The sequence below is a fragment of the Vicugna pacos genome, chromosome X, assembly GCF_048564905.1.
Source record: "Vicugna pacos chromosome X, VicPac4, whole genome shotgun sequence".
Classification (NCBI taxonomy): Eukaryota; Metazoa; Chordata; class Mammalia; order Artiodactyla; family Camelidae; genus Vicugna; species Vicugna pacos.
The window spans coordinates 39299511-39319240 of NC_133023.1; the positions used below are offsets into that span (position 1 = coordinate 39299511).

The following is a 19730-nucleotide window of genomic DNA, read 5'->3' on the forward strand; positions in this document are numbered from 1 at the left end:
CTCACTGCAGAAATCATCCAAACCACTGGGACAGGCATTGGGGGCTAGTATCAGGGCATCAGGACCCTGCTGAGGGGAGGAAATGAGCAGCCAGAGGCAATCACTCGTCCACTGTCCCCTCCAGACACCAGGGCCCGTGGTCACACCTGGGAGATGACCTCCTCTTAGGGTTTAAAGAGAAAACCGCTACCAGAGGAATCATCAAGTGGTGTGATACTAGATGGGAGAGAGCTCTGCTTGTGTGGTGCCTGGGCCTGTCCACCCCCTGGCTTATCTCCCCACACATCCCTTTACCCCTCGGACTTCAGGTGATTGAGCAGAGTCAGGTCTGGCCTTCAGCCTTCCATCCACACATTTTACCAGTGAGAACAGCTGCTCATGTCGGGAATACGAGCTCACTGCCCAAACAGCTGGACACCGGGGCAGTATAATTACCTCCAGTGAAGAAAAAGCTGGACGTAAGTGGGGAGGGTATCGCTCAGTCGTAAAGCATGTGCTTAGCATGTACGAGGTCCTAGGTTCAATCCCCAGTACCTCCATTAGAATAAATAAATAAACCTAATTCCCTCCTTCCTCCACAAAAATAAATAAACTGGATGTGTTATCTATTGCTCTATAACAAATTACCCCCAAACCTAGCAGCTTAAAACAACAAATATTTATTTTCTCAGTTTCTGAGGATCAGGAATCTGGGAGCAGCTTAGTTGGGGATTTTGGCTTAGGGTCTCTTCTGCGGTTTCAGTCAAGTCAGCCAGGACTGTGGTCAGCTGAAGGCATGACCTGGCTGAAGGACCCACTTCTAACACAGCCCATGCACAGGGCTGGTGGTAGGAAGCTTCAGGTTTTCGCCACCTAAGCCTCTCCGTGGGGCTCCTCATAATAAATGGTTCCAGCAGGCAGGCAAGAGACCGTGGCCAATGACATACTATCACTTCTGCTGTATTTTCTTGGTCACATAGGCCAACCCTAACACAGCGTGGAAGAGAATTACTTAGAATGTGAATACCAGGAGGCAGGGGTCATCAGGGGCTATGTCAGAGATTGGCTAACACACTGGGTGACACACAATACCTGAAGCAGGAGTATTGGGATAGATCAATGAAGAATTTTAAGTAAGTATAATAAATAAGAGGTAAAATATAAAACAAGAACAAGAAGGAGTGAGGGTAGAGCTCAGTGGTAGTGCATGCTTGGTATGCACAAGGTCCTGGGTTCGATCCCCAGTACCTCTGTTAAATAAAAAATAAACCTAATTACCTCCCCCCTCAGAAACAAAACAAAACAAAAACCTAATTAAAAAAAAAAAACAAGAACAAGAGATACAAATAGGACCCAAAGAGAATATTAGGTATAAGTATGATAGTTAAAAAGGAACAGAAAAATATTGTAAATGAAAAATATAAAATGAGATGCCAGAAGTTTTAATAGTAATTATGAAAAATATTTAGAACACAGAGACCCTCAATAGATTGAAAAAAAAAAAGGTCCAGCAGTATACACAAATGCAAAGATTTGGGAATGCTGAAGAGGAAAGGATGAAGAAAAAATACAGCAGAGCAATAACCAAAGAAAGCTGAGATAGCCATCCTAATAGCTAACAAAACAAAATTTAAGATCACAAAAGACAAAGGACATAACACTCACTGACAAGGAATATGAGTCCACCACGAACACATATACTCCTAAGGGGCCCTGAACAATTTTTAAGCTTGATATATAATTTCATGACACATTCCGATATAACCCTCCACTTAGCAACTGGAGAAGACTCTTTTTATGCTTACACTTAACAATTACAAAAATAGACCATGTTAGGGCACCGAGAAAGCCTCAATAAATTCAGAAGTATCAATGTTAAGCATGCTGAGCACAATACAATAAAATTAGCAATAACAAAAAGCTTTTTAAAAAGCCCCCATTTGGGGGGAATTAGCATTACTAAATAGCCCCTGGATGAAAGAAGTCATGAAGGAACTTTACAAATATTTAGATCTAAGTAATAAAAACACTATATGCAAAATTTGTGGGACACAGCCAAATCAGTTAATAAAAGAAAATATATAGCTTTAAACACATTTATCAGGAAAGAAGAGAGGTTGAAAAATAAATGATTTAAACATTCATCTTAAGAAGTTGGAAAGAGCAGAGAACAAACCCATGACTCCATGAGTCATGGAGGAAATATTATAAGGATGGAAATAAGTGCCAAAGTGAATTTTTAAAGTAATGATAAAGAATAACAAAATGAAAAGCTGCTAGGTTCTTTGAAAATATTGATAGACCTTGGCCAAAGACTGCTTTAAAAGAATGCAAAATACAGAGCAAAAAAAAGGGAAATTATAGACACAGAAAGAGGCTAAATATTCTAAGCTAATACATTTGAAAACCCAGGTGAAAGGCTTAAGTTTCTGGAAAAATTTAAATGTGCTCAAGTTGATGCAAAAAGAAATTGAAAACTTGAACGTAAGTTTTAAAAAAAAATTGAAATGATAGTTAAAGACACCCCATCTCATTGTAACAAAAAGCTTCAGACCCAGATGCTTTTGCAGATGTCATTCTAGCAAACTTACAAGGAGCTGTTAATTCCCAAATACACAAATTTTTCCAGAAAATAAAAGCAAAAGCTGCCTAGCTCATTTTTTTGAGGCTAGCATAATTTTGATTCTAAAATGAGATAAGGAAGATGCAAGATAATAAAGTTCTAGACCCATCTTACTCATTAATATAGATGCAAAAATTCTAATAAAACATTAGCTACCTGAATTCAACAGCGTATCTTTTAAAAATCACAAGTAGGGCTTATCCCAGGAATGCAAGCATAATCCAAATTAGAAAATTAATGAGTGAACTACCACATTAATAAGAAGGAAAAATCATGTGATAATCTCAAAGCAGAAAAAATATTTGCTAAATTTCAGTACCCGTTCATGATATTTAAAAAAAGAACCCTTAGCAAACAAAGTTGAGTACAAGAGGACTTCCTTAACTTGATAAAGGTTATAACGTGGCAAAAAACAGCAAACATGCCTAATAGAAAAAATTAAACCAAAACAACAAACAAAAGAATGCCTAATAGGGAAAATTTAAACACATTTTCTCTTTAAGATCAAGAATAGGCAAAGACATTCACTCTCAATATTGCTATTTAATACATAACTGACCAATGCTGTAAGGAAAGGAAAAGAAATGATATGTAAGTTTTGGAAGGAATGGATAATAGCCCATTTGCAAATGATATGATTGACTACCTTAAAGAACTAACAGAATGACCAGAAAAACCATTAGGACCAATAAGAGCTATCCATATCAACCTATAAAAATCAAAACATTTCTCTACACTAGCAATAACCAAGAAAATAAAGCAGCTAGGAAAGAATTTATCCAATACAAAAGACCTCTGTAAGAAAAAAATCAGTAACAAATAGGTGATCTGAATAAAAGGAAAGCCATCTCATGCTTTTTGCTGGGAAGATTTTAGTGATGTATTAGTTATCTATTGGCAACAAATTACTCCCACACTTATTGGCTTAAAACAATAAACATTTATTATCTCACAGTTTCAAAGGGTCAGAATTCTGGGAGTAGCTGGGTGGTTCTGGTCCAGAGTCTCTCACAAGATTGCAGTCAGGATGTGGATGGGGGCTGCAGTTATCTGAAGACTTGACTCCACTTCCAAGAAAGCCCACTCACATAGCTGTTGGCAGGAGGCCTTAGTTTCTCCACAGGGCTGCTTCATGACATACCAGCTATCGTCCCATAGCGCAATCTGTGTGAGGGCAGGATGTCGAAGTGACTTTTATGACCTAGTCTTGGAAGTAACATGCTCATTCTGTGCATTGCAAGTGAATCACCAAGTCCAGCCCACACTCAAGCGCAAAGGAACTAGGCTCCACCTCTTGAAGGGGGCAGTATCAAAGAATTTGTGAACCTATCTTAAAAGCTCCACAGGGGGAAGGAGGGTATAACTCAGTGGTAGAGCGCATGCTCAGCATGAAGGAGGTCCTGGGTTCAATCCCAGTACCTCCATTAAATAAATAAATAAATAAATAAATAAATAAAAATAACCCTCATTACCTCCCCCCCAAAATAAATAAATAAACCTCTTTACTTCCCCCCAAAATAAAAATAAATTGTACAAAAAGAAGCTCCACAGGTAATATTATTAAGATGTTATTTTGCCCCAAATCTATTAATTCAATGCAATCCCAACAAAACTTACATTAGTTTTTTTTAGAATTCTAATAAACCTACATTAGAATTTAGAATAATAAAGGATTATCGATAGCTAAGATAACCTTCAAAAAGTAGTTTTGATGGCACAACATTGTAAATCAACTATATTTCAATAAAAATAAATAAATAACTAAATGATACAACTACTTTGAAAAAAAAAAAAGCTGTGATAGGAATTTGTCCCACTAGATATTAAGACATACTAAAGGCCTTACTAATTAAAGAAAAAACTACTGATATTGGCTCAAATAGCCCGATGGAATAGAAAAAAGGGCTCAGAGACAGAGCCCTATATCCATGGAACTTAATATATGATAAGAAGTGGTACCACATAAACAAAACGATGGGACAGATTGCTTAGCAGATAGTGATGGAACATCTGGCTCATGATATGGAAAAAAATAAAACCAGATCCCTCTCTCACACCACAAATAAGGATGGACTCTAGATGGGTTAAAAACCTAAATGTGAGAAAAAATTATAAAGTTAATAGAAGAAAATACTGAACATCTATATGACCTGGGGAAAGAAGAATTTAAAAGCACAGACCATAAGGGGGGGAAATTAATTACATGAAAATTAAGGATCTTTATTCAACTAAGAATACTACTTATAGTTAATACCATACATGTCAGCGTGGAAAAGGGTATTTGCAATTTCCAACACCAAAGAGATTCATAATTAGACTATGTGAGGGACTCCCGAAGATCAACAAGAAGAGGAATATGAGAATTGGCCCAACAGTAATATGGATATGAACAAGCAATTTACATGAGGAAATCAAAAACCGAACAAGTATATGAGGGGTACTCAAAATAATTGTCAATCATTTTTAAAACTAATGAAATATGACTACATCTGTTGGACTGGAAGATTTTAGAAAGCTGAATAATGCTAAATGTTGGCAGGGATGGGGGAATGCAGACACTTTCATACATTGCCCCACCCCGGCACTGCTTACAGAAATTTAAGTAGGTACATCCCCTATGACCCAGCAATTCTTCTGAGTACACATTCTAAAGAATTTTCCACAGTGCCCATAAGGGAGCATTTACAAGGCATTATTTATTGAAATGAGGTGTTGGAAGGAACCCAAGTGTCCCTTGTTGGGAGCTCCTAGGGGTAAAATGGAGTGGATGGACACATCGGAGTTTACTGCAATCATTAGAAGCAACAGACAGATTAGATGAACCCATAACAACACAGATGGGTCTTAAAAACATAATGCTGGTCGGAAAAAAAGGAAAAGAATGACACTACCACTTACTTTAATTAAAAGCATACACAAAAATACAGATTTTATATGAAATCGCACCAAAATACACATTAAAGTCAATTAAATGGTTAACTGCGGGAGGAAGAGAATGATAGTTGGGTGCAGGAATAAAACAGAATAAATAAAACGAGAGGCTTTGCATAGAACAACCGTAACAATGTATCACGAACTGTGGAATATGATCAGCGGTCAAACACTCTGAGAAGTAAACAAGTACCTCATTTTTTGCATGGGGGCTCAGATTCTCAGAAGGCTAAGAAAAACCAGTACGTGTGTGGATAATGTGAAATCTATTCACGTCCATCCTGGGCATATGAGGTTTGGATATGGCAAAAGCCAAACAAGTTGATTTTGTGGATGCATACCATACTGTATTCTGAAAGTTAACAAATTGCGTCTTTTTCTGGGGTGATGACCCTTAGCAGGCTGAACAAGTCCATTCTATGGATAAGAAATTTAGAGTCTCTGAGCGCAAACTAACCCATTAATCCTTGATGGGGAGCTCAGAAACAACAGGTCTGTCAAATTCACTCATTGTAAAGGTAGCTCAGAGGCTGGACAAGACCAAATTGTGGGCAGTGGGTTCAGACACTCCTTACCCTTTGAATAAGTCCATTTTGTATTGTGAAAGTCCCTTTTGTGGATCGAGGGTTCAGCAATTCTGAGTAACAACAAATCATTTTTTCGGATTGGGATGCACTCCCTCTGAAGATTGGAGCATCCTGTTTTGCAGATGCACCTCAGGCAATCTACTGGAGGGGAATTCAAGAGACTGGCTTCAGGAGGCTGCCAGATAAGGATGAGGGCTGAAGTCAGAAACGAGAAGGAATGACGGCAGGGAAAAGAGTCCTGAAACAGGTAGTGAAATGTTCGGCACAGAGAAGAAAACATAGGGGTCAGGATAAGGCACTAAGAAACGAAGGGTCTGATGTTAAGGACCGTGAAGGGTGATGGCGTCACAGACAGTAGGTGGATAAAACATGGGCTCTCAAGGGGTAAGTCGTTAGAGGACTAAACGGTGAAGGAAACAATCGGCGGACGGCAATTACGGCGTCAAGGCCCCGGAAGAAGATAGCAGAACCAACGGGGGAAATGACGTCAAAGATGGTGAGGGTGAAGTCAGGGACGGAAAGGGGTGTGACAGAGAAAAGGTTCATGCGCAGAAGGGATGAAGACGGCTGGGGCCAGTGGCGCGATGCTTACGTCAGAGTCTACCAACCACACAAATCTCGCCTCCATTCCCGGAAGCGTGCTAAGCGCATTCCTCCCACCCACCTCACTGGCCTCAGCCAATGAGAGCTCACGCTCGGGGGACGTTTCGTGACGTGTCCGCTACGTAGGCTTTATCAGGCGTCTTCCCGCGCGCCAGCTTTCTCAGTCTCTCGGCTCTTTGGCGGTAGCTGTTTCTCCTGCCTTCTTACTTCTTAATTTCCAGGTAAGCAATGTTGGTCTTGCAGAGCGGCCACTCCTAGTCTCACTGACTTGCGCCGCGCCATGGGGAATAGCGACTTCTGACACGTAGGCTTGGGCTTTTCCGGGGGGGGGCGGGTCTCGTACTCGGAAGTGACACTTGTTGATTGCCGCGAGGCTGGCCGCGCTCTGTCCGAGTGCGGGAAGTGCCAGGAGGGTCTGGCGACTTTGATGGCAGCAGTGACCACGCGACAGTGGAGATCTGCGGGGGGATGGGTGGACCCCCTTTTTTCACGTGATCGCCGCCATCTTGTTCTGCGGGTGCTGAGGGAACGCAAGGGTGTAATGGGCATGCGCGGCCATACAAAATGACGGGCGTGGTGGCAGGGGATGTTGTGGGCATGCGTCAGAGCGGCCCTCAAATGGCTACCTCACTGAGCGGTTCCTGTAGATTTCCTCTTTTTTGCCTTTTTTCTTTTGTCTATCCTTAGTTATTCCTTATTTTGTCCCTTTTGTTTAGTTCCCTGTCCTCTCTTCATTCCCTATCTTCATTCTTTCTCACTCCGATCTCTTCTGTCTCCCATCTCCGCTTCTCTCCCATTCTTTTCCGTACTTTTCTCCGCAGGACTCGCATTTACTGCCATGTCCTCTGAAGAAGGGAAGCTCTTCGTGGGAGGGCTCAATTTCAACACTGACGAGCAGGCTCTGGAAGACCACTTCAGCAGCTTTGGGCCTATTTCTGAGGGTGAGTCTTGGGTCAGAACCATGATGAGGGGGTTGTGGAAAAAAGTCTGGGGCCCATCCATTTCAAGAAACATGCAGAAAAGACTCAGGACCCCAGGCCTTCATGTATGCCTTTCCTCCTTTTGTTTCTCGACCTAAGACTGAGGAGAACCCAATAACCTTCCATTGAAGATTGGTGGGATAAGGGTACATACTTTAGCTAACACTCTTTGCCACTCTTCTTACCTTCCTCCTCCTCCTCTCTCCCTTTCCCCAGTGGTCGTTGTCAAGGACCGGGAGACTCAGCGATCCCGGGGTTTTGGCTTCGTCACCTTTGCCAATCCAGAGCATGCCTCAGATGCCATGAGAGCCATGAATGGAGAGGTGAGGCTTCCTACCTTTATAGGGGTCCTGCCCCTATCTGTCACTTCCACCATTCTTTCTGTTTTTCTCTGTGTCTGCTAGGGGCAGCGTGGCCACCAAGCCCCGCAGTGCCCACTCACAGGAGCGTGACTGCCTTCTGTTCTAGGGGGTGGAGGGCAGCGGCAGACAGAGCCGGGCTGCCTGGGAGGCGACGACTGGTCCTGCATGAGGCCGAGAAGCCACCTGTGGATGGTTGACCTGCCCTGGGCTTAGGTAGTAGAGTCTGCAGACCTGCGGGCCTGGCCCGGAGAGGACCTCGTGAGTCTTCTGGGATGGACTCTGAAGCCTCAAACCAAGAGAGGTGTCTAACTAGCCCTAATAGTCGGGCAGCTTAGAGGAGTGGGGAGGAGAACTCACCTGAGTTCGGTCAAGATGTAAGTAGTAGCAGGGGGAACACGGTGGATTCAGGTCATGTTGTGGGATTCTGTAGCTCCCAATAAAGCCATTTTGGTCAGAGGAGCTTGTTCTGGAATGTGGCACCCAGAACCTGGTGCCCAGCAGGAGTTTCTGGGCTCATTTGCTCGCCTGCCCTGCCCACTCTTCCCTCACCACTGCCCTGTCTGACCACCAACCCATCCATCCTCCTTGTGTCTCCCCACACCTAGTCTCTGGATGGTCGCCAGATTCGTGTGGACCACGCGGGCAAGTCAGCCCGAGGAACAAGAGGAGGGGGTACCTTTGGGTCCTATGGGCGTGGTCGTGGCTACCCTAGAGGTAAGTGTAGTGGTTAAGTTTGATCATGGGGTATGAGTCACCTGTTAGTGGCCTTTGTCTAGATAATTGCCATTAAAATATTTATGTGTTATAGGTGGTGGAGACCAGGGCTATGGAGGTGGCAGGTATGACAGTCGACCTGGAGGATATGGATACGGATATGGATATGGAAGGTCCAGAGACTATGGCGGCAGGTGGGTAGCCCAGGGATTGGGGTGCTCTGGTGGTGCTTCTTTCTTAAGAGCTCAGCTTCTTGAGCATTCATTCATATCTTGTTTTGGTGCCGCTAGTTAGTTTTCGCTTTTACAAATAGTAGTGAACTATAAAGCAAGTACAAAACAGTATTCTGGGTTACGTACAACACTAATAAGTCATAAGATCATACAATTTCAGTGTTCAGTAGATGGTGAGAGGTATATATTAATTTTACTGTGTTGGTTAATGAGGTGTTTGTATTATATTAGTATTTGATATGACTTAATATGCTATGCATGTTATGTGCCGTATGACTGATTTCTACATGATGTTCATATGTTTAATATATTCCATTTTACGCATTAAAGTTTGTATTCTAGTACATAAAAAATGACAGGATATGTAAGCATACATGATCTTTAATATTATCAGGGAGTGTATATAATACATTTCTGGTATGACTGTTTTTTCTCAGAAGCCAGGGTGGTTATGACCGCTACTCAGGAGGAAATTACAGGGACAATTACGACAACTGAAATGAGGCATACACGCCTAATGTAGGTAAGACATGTATGTTGCTGCTGGGCAGACCTCTGTCCACCAGCCCTGCCCTGTTCCTCTCACTGTTCCTCCTGCATGTGCACACCTCACGGGACCATCTGACACCATTCCTAGGTCTCCCTTACTCTCGGGTGCCTGTCAAGGCTAGTCTGATTGTGGGGAGGGGAGAGGGCGGTCGGGCAGAGGAGAGTTAAACCTGTCTTGCCTGTAATCTTCTGTTCTTACTGAGCATGGAGGAGATGAAGGGGTCCCTGTTCAGCCTTTCAGCATCCTTAATCAACCCCGGGAAGTGAGCATGTTAGCCTGTTCCCCACATCACAATTCTTCCCTTTCTTTACTATTCTCAGATGCACAAGGAATAAAACTTCTGATCCAGGACCTTCCTTCCAAATGGCTGTGTTTATAAAGATATTTGGAGCTGCACTGAAACAATTGGGGGTTTTTTAAGTACATCAAGCTTTTTTTTTTTTAATTGAGCTCCCAAGGTAGCTTGTTCAGAAAGCTCCATGTTTTTTTTCTAAAAATTTCCTGTTTAAAGACAAATTCTGAGACATCTGTAGTGTCTGGGTGATTTTTTCTTTTTACCAGTTGTTTTAATTCAGGCTCTCAGGATTATCAAAAATGTTTGGCCAGACTGATTTTTTTTGAAGATAATGTGCATCTAGGAGCATTTAAAAAACCTGTATGCAATGTTTTCAGTTGTCATTAGAAAGCAATTTACCACTGTAACTAAGAAATGAAGAACATAATTACTTAGGGGTACTTTTTACTCCAGATATCTGCCTTCGTTATATAGAAGTTTCTTAAAAATATTTGTACGTCAGTTTTTGATACTGGAAGAAAAAAATATCCTGTTATGTTTCATGTAGTGTTTAGGATGTCTTTCATGGAGTTGATTAAAAAGATGAAACCTGAAAAAACAAATCGATCTTGATAGTGCTTTTTCCTTACACAAATTAAGGTATAGAGGCTTGTTACAAATTAAAAACAGGAAGATCAAGAGGGAGGCTTTTGATTTTAGTTTTGTTTTGGTGGGGAGGGGGCATAATTAGGTTCCAAGTGGGAGACTTTGAGAAAAGAATTTAGTTAGAGGGGTGGGCAGGGACTGCCAAAAGGATAGAGACCTTGAGTGCAAAGCTTGGAGTTTGGGGTTGGTTTGGGTATATATAAGGCCTGCTGGGGGTAGGGGGGCCGGGCGGAATCCAGGTGAAATCCCATTATGGCTGGAACTGGGTTTTTTGAGATGGTCTCCTTGGCCCATTGTGTTGTTGAGTATCAGCTTGGGAATGACTACTTGGGTTTGACTCTCCCTAGCTTCTCTGAACATCAAGTAGGTGCCCTCCTCACAGGACTGTTTCGAGAATGTAAGAATAAACAGTGGTTCCAACTCCTGAAATAATGGGGTGTTACAGTAAATTCACCTTAGTGTGAGGGACATGGGAGAATCCTGGTTTGAAAACGGTTGGTTCTAAGAGCACAGACTAGGATTCCAGTCCAAGTTACGCTACTTCCCAGGCACCTGTGCTCCCTACCTTGGGTGAGTCATTTAACCCATGTCCCTCAGGCTCGTGGACATTTTACTTTCTCTGTTGGGGGTTAAGTGCATTTAATAAGCATATACAGCCGGTAAAAACAGTTGGCAAAGCCATCAGCCACAGGCATTCAACTTTCCATGGTGGTTAAGGGTCTTCAGTGGTAAGGTGGTCGTGGTAGCCTGATTAGGTTTTTCACCCCTAGCTGGTCTTAGCTCCTCAGTTCTACTCCCTCTAGTCATGGTTCTGCTGCCTGCATTGGATTCCCATGTGCTTTATCTTTCTATCTGGAGCTACTAAATCAGCTGTGTCCATGGCTTCTGCCTGACTGATACTGAGCCAAGTACCACCAGATTGTAAGTTTCAGGACATCTCATACTGCCTTATTCCCTCATTCATGGAGCCTGTGTTAGTGGACTGAATGTGTCCCCTCCCCAAAGTAACGGTATTGGGAGATGAGGCTCTAATGGGGGTGATAGGGGTTGGGTGAGGTCATGAGGGCTCCACCCTCATGATGGGGTTAATGCCCTTATAAGAGTCCCTAAGAAGCTTGGTTCAGCCACCACTGTGAGAATACAAGTTAGTCTGCAACCTGGAAGAGCCCCCACAAGAGCTTGACCATACTTGCACCCTGATCTTGGACTTCATCCTCCAGAGGTGTGAGAAATTTCTCTTTGTAAGCCACCCGATAGATTGTACTATTGAACAGCAGACTGCGTGAGTCCCAGTATTGACAGCCTGCCTCTGGTGCCTCCCAGCTAGTTGGGACAGGCCCAAAGACCCCTCGTCCTCCCACCCAGTCATGAATTTGCTTTGACAGGTGGAGACTGGGAACTCCTGCAACCTGCCTGGCCCACTCTTCCAGGCGGAGGTAACAGCATTGTGGCCACTCTTACCAGATGGGTACTAAGTCTGAGGAGGCGTTCTGTGCTGGGCCTTCAGAGAGCTAAGGCAATGGGGTCTGGCAAGAGGAACGTGGTTATTTACTGCCTGGGGTGGCACCTCTGCTCCCTACCTCTTCAGGAAGTAAAATGGCCCTCTCTCAATGTGGCCTGAGGCAGGATCATATAATCAATTACAAAGTTCCTACAATAGAATGATCCCCAAAGTGACAACAAAGACCATAAACAGCCTTTCAGAAGGAAGGTGCTGTGTAGTAATGCAGCTCAGGGAGGCCCGGTCTCTTGTTCAGTTGCTCTAAGGAAAGAGGCCTAGAAGGGGCAGTACGTGGCTCATGAGTACAATTTCCAGACAGGAGACTCAAAACCCCATTAAAAGCATATTTTCTTCCGTTTTACCAGGACCTCACTAATGTGCATGTTTCCCAAGAACCCACCAGAGACTAGAAACTCCCAAATAGTCAAAGGTCCCTTGAGAAGCTGCATCCCAAGTCCTATGAAGACCAGGCCCCTGGCCTGCAAATTTTTGTATTCTCAAGCCCCAGATCTTGTCTATACCAAAAAAAAATTGGTAACAAACATCTGTGATAGACACTCCCTGGCCTGTTTCAAGGTCCTGAATAAATCCCAAGCTTTGCCCTCCTCACCTCACGTGGCTGAAATCACACCGTTTCCTAGCCTAAATTCTTTGCCACAGGTTCAACATGTGCAAAATGGGAGTTATCGTGTCCACTGTACAATAGCAGGGAGGGTAGAGCTCAGTGGTAGAACACATGCTTAGCATGCACAAGGTCCTGGGTTTGATCTCCAGTACTTCTGTTAAATAAAAGCCTAATTACTCCCCACCACCACCTAATTTTTTAAAAAATTGTAGTGTCCACCACGCAGAGGGCTATTAGATGACATGTTTAGCCATGGCAGATGATTGGGTAAAGATATGTATATACACAATGGAATATTAGCCATAGAAAAATGAAATACTGCCATTTGCAGCAACAGGGATGAAACTAGAGATTGTCATACTAAGTGAAGTAAGAAAGACGTAATTTATCATTCGTACATAGAATCTAAAAAAATGGCATGAATTTATAAAATCAACAGACTCAGAAAACAAACTTAGGTTACCAAAGGGGAAGGAGGAGAGAGGGATAAATTAGGAGTTGGGGATTAGCACATACACATTACTATATACAAAATAGGTAAACAAGGTCCTGTATAGCACAGGGAACTATATTCAATGAGTATTTTCAATGACTTGTAACCTGTAATGAATATATATATATACGTATATATGTATAATTGAATCACTGCCAAACACCAGAAACTAACGCAGCATTTTTTAAAACATTTTTTATTGAGTTATAGTCATTTTACAATGTTGTGTCAAACTTCCAGCATAGAGCACAATTTTTCAGTTATACATGAACATACATATATTCATTGTCACATTTTTTTTCGCTGTGAGCCACCACAAGATCTTGTGTATATTTCCCTGTGCTAAACAGTATAATCTCGTTTATCTATTCTGTTTTAAATCAGCTATACTTCAATAAATAAATAAATAGATGTGACATGTTGATAACAGGGTACGTCTGTGATACCCACACCTTGCCCTACGTTCTGGATTTGTGGGTGTAGAAAAACTCAAAAAAATTTTTAAATAATTCAGGTATGTAAAAAACATTAGATAACAGTAGGCAGTGTTCCTTCCACTCCTGCTTATGGAGACAGAACGTGCCACATTCCCTGCCCAGATGCATTCCTCTTCCACCCCCTCCAACCCTCTCCAGGCTGACAAGGACCATGATTCCTCATAGTCCAAAGTGCACAGAGATCTGAAAAACCAGAAGTGGTCTTTTTTCAAATTTGGTGACAAGACCTGAAGCTTTTCATAATTTTTATTTTTCCCATTTTGTATGAATATGCATACAATGTACTGCAGAAAATATTAGTGTTTGTTTGGTTATGGAGAGCTGTCCTAGAGTCCATGGGACGTGGGTTTCAACATACCAGTGAAAGCACAGAGAAAGTTAAGGCTTCTAAATTGTTAAAAACAATCCGTTGCACGGTTCTGCATAAACATTTCTAATATGCTGTTCAGTCAAATTTTTAAACTCAATTTTAAGCTCCCTTGAAGTAAAAACTCTGGGAGTTTTTTACTTTTTGTACTTAAGTCATCTGAGCACAGAATTTGCAGTCTCTATTTTTTAAACTTTATGACCAATAATCCATAGTAAGAAGTACATTTTTCTTCTTTGGGATCCAGTCCACCCATTTGTCTATTTAAGTGGAGGAAAGATTTGATGAATGAAATGTGCAAAATCTTCCGGGCAAGATGGCGGAGTAGAAGGACGCTTGTAAGTCACCCTCTCCCACAAATACACCAAGACCCACATCTACAGACCCACTCAGCCAACCAGAGCACCTGCGGAACTCCGACAGATCATCGCCCTCTTCAAAAGATAAAGACGCCAAAAATCTGGTAGGAGAAAAGAAATGTGCAAAATGCCCTGATGTTTCGTAGTTTATTTTAACAAAGACAGCTGACCCCAAACCACTCAAATGCTTATGGAGCCTGAAGTTTAGAAAATGCAGTGTGTTTTACAATTGTTGGACCTGGGTGATAGATGCATGAAAGTTCATTATATCAGTACTATTGTAAGTTTGAGGTTTTCCACAATAAATGTCCAAAAGAAAAGTGTTAGAGGTGTGGTTTGCTAGACCTCTCCGTTGGTGTGGGAGGTGGGTAGCTGTCTAATGTTTCCTGCTGACCTGCCCCTGGTCCCCAAAGCCTTCTCCAAAGTTGCAGGCATTTCTACTCCAAAGGCCTCAGGAAACCCCAAACTGCTAGCTTCTACTTGACATCTGGCATTCCTTGATATTTTCCAGATACTGGTCCCAGAACCCCTTCCTGCTTCTGCTCCCCAATCACAGTCCTCGGGACCCCTCTGGCTCCTCCAGGCCAAGGGACCATTCCTTTGCCCAGCACCAGAGGTCCTGCTTTATCTCCTGAAAAAGCCAGGATCTCTTAGAAACCTGTCTCCTTGTGGGTAAAATGGGGATAAAACGCATTAAATGAGTTAAGACGTGGGGAACACCCAGAACAGTGTCAGGTAGTTAGACATAGTCAATGTTAAGAAGAGTTTGTTATGAGTGCCAGATAATAATGGTATAACAATGGATGTGACAAATTTCTTTCCTTGGGAATCACGTTTTGGGGTCTATGGATGATCAAGTAATAAAGTGATGTGTAATGTAATGTTGGCATTAAGGAAAATAAAGCCAGGGGCATGGAGAGTGATGGGATGCGCCATTTTACACAGGGTGGTTAAGGAAGATGACTCAGAGGAGGTAACCTTACAGCAGAGACTTGAAATAAGAGGAAGAATGGTAGGGGAATGGTTCCGCCACAGCGCTCTGGCCGCCTAGCACGTTTCCGCATAGGCGACGTAGGCAAGCTGATCTAAGTATTGGCAGAACGCCCCATGATCCTCGGAACACAGAGCACGAGAGGCTTGTGAGGAACAGCTACAAGACCATTTCTCGTTCACCTCCCTGTCTACCAAAGAGGCTGTCATGAGACAATTTCTCATCTCCCGAGTTCCCAGTGAGGTATGAGGCTTTCTGTTACTTCTCTTCTCTGACTTAAGGTTATCAAACTGCTTAGCATATCCTAGCTCCTCGGCAACACGGTATCCTACTATCCGTGCTGCAGTTATCTGGCCCCTTTTTGTTTCTGTGTTACCCTGCACAAGGGACATGAGCTGGCATCTGTGGCAATTCTTGCTTTTGCCGTCTAGGTAATTAGCAAACATCTGAATGGAATGATGGTATATTTCTATACCAGCCAGATCTCTCAGCCTTCCCTTTCCATGACATCTGGAAGAGGAGAATTACAGGCAGAAGGAAAAGTAAGCAAGTGCAAAGGCCCTGAGGTGGGAGATTCCTTGGTGTATGTGAGGAACAGCAAGAAGGTCAGTGCAGCGGGAGCATAGTGTGCAGGAGGGCCAGTGGCAGGAGGTGAGGCCAGAGAGGTGACGGGGCCTGGTCCCGAAGGGCCTCGCTGGCCATGGGGACGACTTGGGCTTTTTCTCTGAGAGAGATGTAGCAGGGGTCTGAACAGAGGAGGGCTGTGGGCTGACTTGGGTTGTTAACAGGACCCTCTGGCTGCTGTGAGGACAGACAGGGAGGCAACAAGGGCAGAAGCCATGAGAAGGCCACTGTCCTGGTCCAGATCAGCAATGGTGGTGGCAGCAGTGGACGTGGATTCTGGATAAATTCTGAAGGAATTGACAGGATCCGCTTGACAAATTAAACGAAGGGGGTGAGAGAGAAAGAAATTGTTCTGAATCCGCACTGGAGGACCTCATACAAAGTAATTCAGGAACTGATATTAAATAGTGTAGTGGTTATGAGCAAGGATTCTGGAGCAAGGTGGCCTGGGTGTAAATCTAACTCCATCGCCTACTTGCTACGTGGCCTTGGGCTGTTTACTTCGTGTCTTTGCTTCCATTTCCCAATCTGTGACATGGGATGATAATATTACTAACTTCATAGGGTGGTTGTGAGTATTAAAGAAGGTTTTCTCTGTAAAATGCTTTGAACAGTGCGTGGCACAGAGTGCTTGTCATTAGTAATATTACCGTAGGATGAGAAGTGTTTGTTTGAGTGCACAGAAGACAGTGTTACAGATCTTGGGAACAGTTTGTGCAATTTTAAAAGGATGTGCAAGAAAGCCAGTGTGACTGGAACATAACCAGATAGAGTAAGAGCAACAAGGGACAAAGCTGGAGAGGAGGCCGAAGAAGCTGGCTTCTCCTCACAGCAGCTGGGAGCCGTTGTAGATTTCGGGGAGGATGTACCAGTGGAAATTGATTTGGGACTCGATGCAGGGGCCGTACAGAGAGGTGAGAGAGGGATGGAGTACCGCTGTCAACACTGCTGGCTGGTTACCAGGGGATGGTGGTTTCTGGTGTTCAGGATAAGAAAACCTAGTCCAGTTCTACTTCGTGCCTGGGTCCAAATGCTAGCTCTGATATTTCCTGCATCTGTGGCCACAGGCAGTAAACCCCTCCAGGGTTCACCTTCCTCATCTTCAAAGTGGAGCTAAATGTCACACCTACCTCATTAGGGCTGTTGTGACAGTTCCATTAGATGTAGTAAGAGCTCGATAAATGCAGGCTGTCACCAAAACCAGGTGAGACTCATCCCAGGAAAGCAAGGGTGGCTTCACATTTGAAAAGCAGCCAGAGGTAGTTCAGTCTATTAGCAGAAAAAATGGGAACAATCAAGGGCCTTGCCCATTTTGCGATATCATCTGGGACTGAGGTACCAAACCTACAATCTGGTCTTGCTCAGGCCCCTAGTCACTCACTGGTTAGATGGAATGGAGCTCTTAAGAGCAAAGTGACTCCAGTTCTAGCCCCGTGAAGTGATTTCTCCTCTGAATCAGTCACAGACTGGCCTCACTGGTCTTACCCAGTGTCCAGAGCTTTGTGTATCTGGTTCCTTTTCATTCAGTTTCCAGCTTAAATTTATTTCTCATCCCTCCCTCTCTTCCCTCACTGCTCAGCAACGCTAACCAAACTACTATTTTAATGATAGTAAATATCCATTTTTAAAATGATTGTATTTATCATGCATCTTTCCAGCTAGAATGGCAACTTCATGAGAGCAGGGGACCATTTGTTTGAGTTCCTGCTGCTTCTCCAGTGCCTGGCACCTAGTAGGGACTTGATAAATATTTGTTAGAAGGCTGGCTTGCTCTTGCAACTTGCTGGAGGCTGCTCAAGTGGTCTGTGAGGCTCTTCCCAAATGCAGGAATCGGGTTCTGACTCATGCCATGGAGAGTTGTCACCATTAAGGCTTTGGAGGGGGTGGGTAATAGCTCAGTGGTAAAGTGTGTGCTTAGCATGCACGAGGTCCTGGGTTCAATCCCCAGTACTCCCACTTAAAAAAAAAACTTTGGGAATTGTGAGCGCTCTGGCTTCAGAGGCAAATGTTTTCCCACCAGGAAATGGTGAAGTTTAAGTTATGATCTTGTGTTCCAACCCCCACTTGTCCCATTTAGGAAGAAACTTCAGAGATGAGATAAGTGAACAAGGACTCAGTATCTGCACACTAGTTAGTTAAACCTCAGCTCCAAGTGTCCTCCCATATCGCTCTCTGGCCTTGATTCTCAGCACACCCTTGTCACCCCAAGCCACCCAGGCTTTCCCTCGAATTATGCTTCTTTTAGTTCCTGAGGATGGGGCCCAATTTCAGGTTTCATTTCAGCCTGTGTTTGTAATGAACAGCAGACACAGCCACTGTGGTTCAGTGCTCACTTTTGCAGGTGTAAGCTCTGGGGGCCATATAGGCAGGTGGCACCATGAAGAAAGGAGTTCAAAAAAGACACTGCCCTTACCCGTTTCTGCCATCACTTAAGTTACTATTGTGATGTGGCTTTATCTTCAAACAGCTCTGGCTTACCTGTCTTTTCTATCCCAATCTGTTTTTGTTGTTCATTTGGCTAGGACCCTCAGCTGTCACTCTGACTGTAAAATAGCCCTAGATTCTGTGAGAGTGGGTGGAACTTGTGTCCCACATGGACTTGAGCGTTTTTAGATGTCATGATTGTAACCAAGGTCATTCACAACCTCCAGAAGCTGTTTCTGGTTACTTAATACATCCAGGCTTGAGACCCTCCTCCCCTCACCCCGACGTGCCATTCATGCACATAAATTCTACCCCTTTCTCTCTAAGCTCCCAGCAAACTGAAAAGACCTTCTGCCATCAGCTTGTTGCTCAAAACCCATTTTTAATCCAATAAGAATGTGTAAATGTTTAAAAATAAAAATTGAAAAAAATGCAGAGGACAGAAATAAAAGAGGTGGCTGTGGTCATTCTAATTCACATCATTTCTGCCCCAGATTTACCTCTGGCAGATGAATCTGTTATTGGGAAAAGTTTTTAAAACAACTAACAGTAGTCAGCATTTAGTGGATATTTTCTCTGTCCCAGGTGCTAGTCTAAGCTTTACAAATATTAACTCATTGAGTCCTCACTCTAACTCTATGAGGCAGTTTTTTTTTTCAGATGAGGGTGGGTCACAAAGGGGTTAAGTGACCTGCCCAAGACCACATAGCTCCTACTTGTCAGAGCCTGTGGCAGTGGCCAAGTTATACTGCCTTCTGACAAGTACTACTTCCTGTAATGACAGCAAATGTTCACACAGCGGGTGTCATTATGAACTCTTTCTATGCATTAATGGCTAATTCTTACTTATGACCACCCTCATTAGGTTGTTTTATCTAGTACCTTATATATAGCTGTATATGAATAAGGTTTTAAAATAATTTTTGAAATTTTAACATGAATACTGTAAAAACAATAAAAAAATCAATTCAGGCAGTGAGACAGTAAATCTCCCTGGGACCCCTGACTCTCCTCTGATTTCTTCCCATCATGTTTCTTTGGAAGCTGAATGGTGGGATGAGGGGCAGGGTTCTGTCCAGGGAGGATCAAGGTGAATGGGAAAAGCATTGATCATATCCTTTATGGCAAAAAAAGGAACTTGGAAATACAGTTGTTCCTTAGTGTCCGTGGGGGATTAGTCCCAGGACCTGCCATGGATACCAAAATCCATGAGTGCTAAAATCCCATAATTGGTCCTCTGTATCTGTGGTTCTGCAGCTGCAAATTCAACCAACCATGGATGGTGTAGCACTGTAACAGTTATTGAAAAGAAAGAACCCTGTATAAGTGGACCTACACAGTTCAAAC

General features: G+C 43.2%; 1 protein-coding gene across 4 annotated transcripts; it reads left to right on the plus strand.

The window, feature by feature from the left end:
- The first annotated feature begins 6808 nt into the window (after positions 1-6808).
- Positions 6809-14667, plus strand: RBM3 (RNA binding motif protein 3). 4 transcript variants are annotated; one of them, XM_072956315.1, is made up of 7 exons: positions 6809-6944; positions 7545-7664; positions 7920-8026; positions 8671-8779; positions 8874-8973; positions 9450-9535; positions 14233-14667. In XM_072956315.1, the coding sequence occupies exons 2-6, from the start codon at positions 7562-7564 to the stop codon at positions 9508-9510; spliced, it is 480 nt and encodes a 159-aa protein (XP_072812416.1). In that variant the 5' UTR covers positions 6809-6944; positions 7545-7561; the 3' UTR covers positions 9511-9535; positions 14233-14667. The 4 variants fall into 4 exon arrangements, with proteins under 4 accessions (XP_072812416.1, XP_072812417.1, XP_006213508.1 ...); XM_072956316.1 differs by having other exon boundaries at positions 9453-9535; XM_006213446.4 differs by lacking the exon at positions 14233-14667 and adding an exon at positions 9883-10459.
- Positions 14668-19730: the final 5063 nt, after the last annotated feature.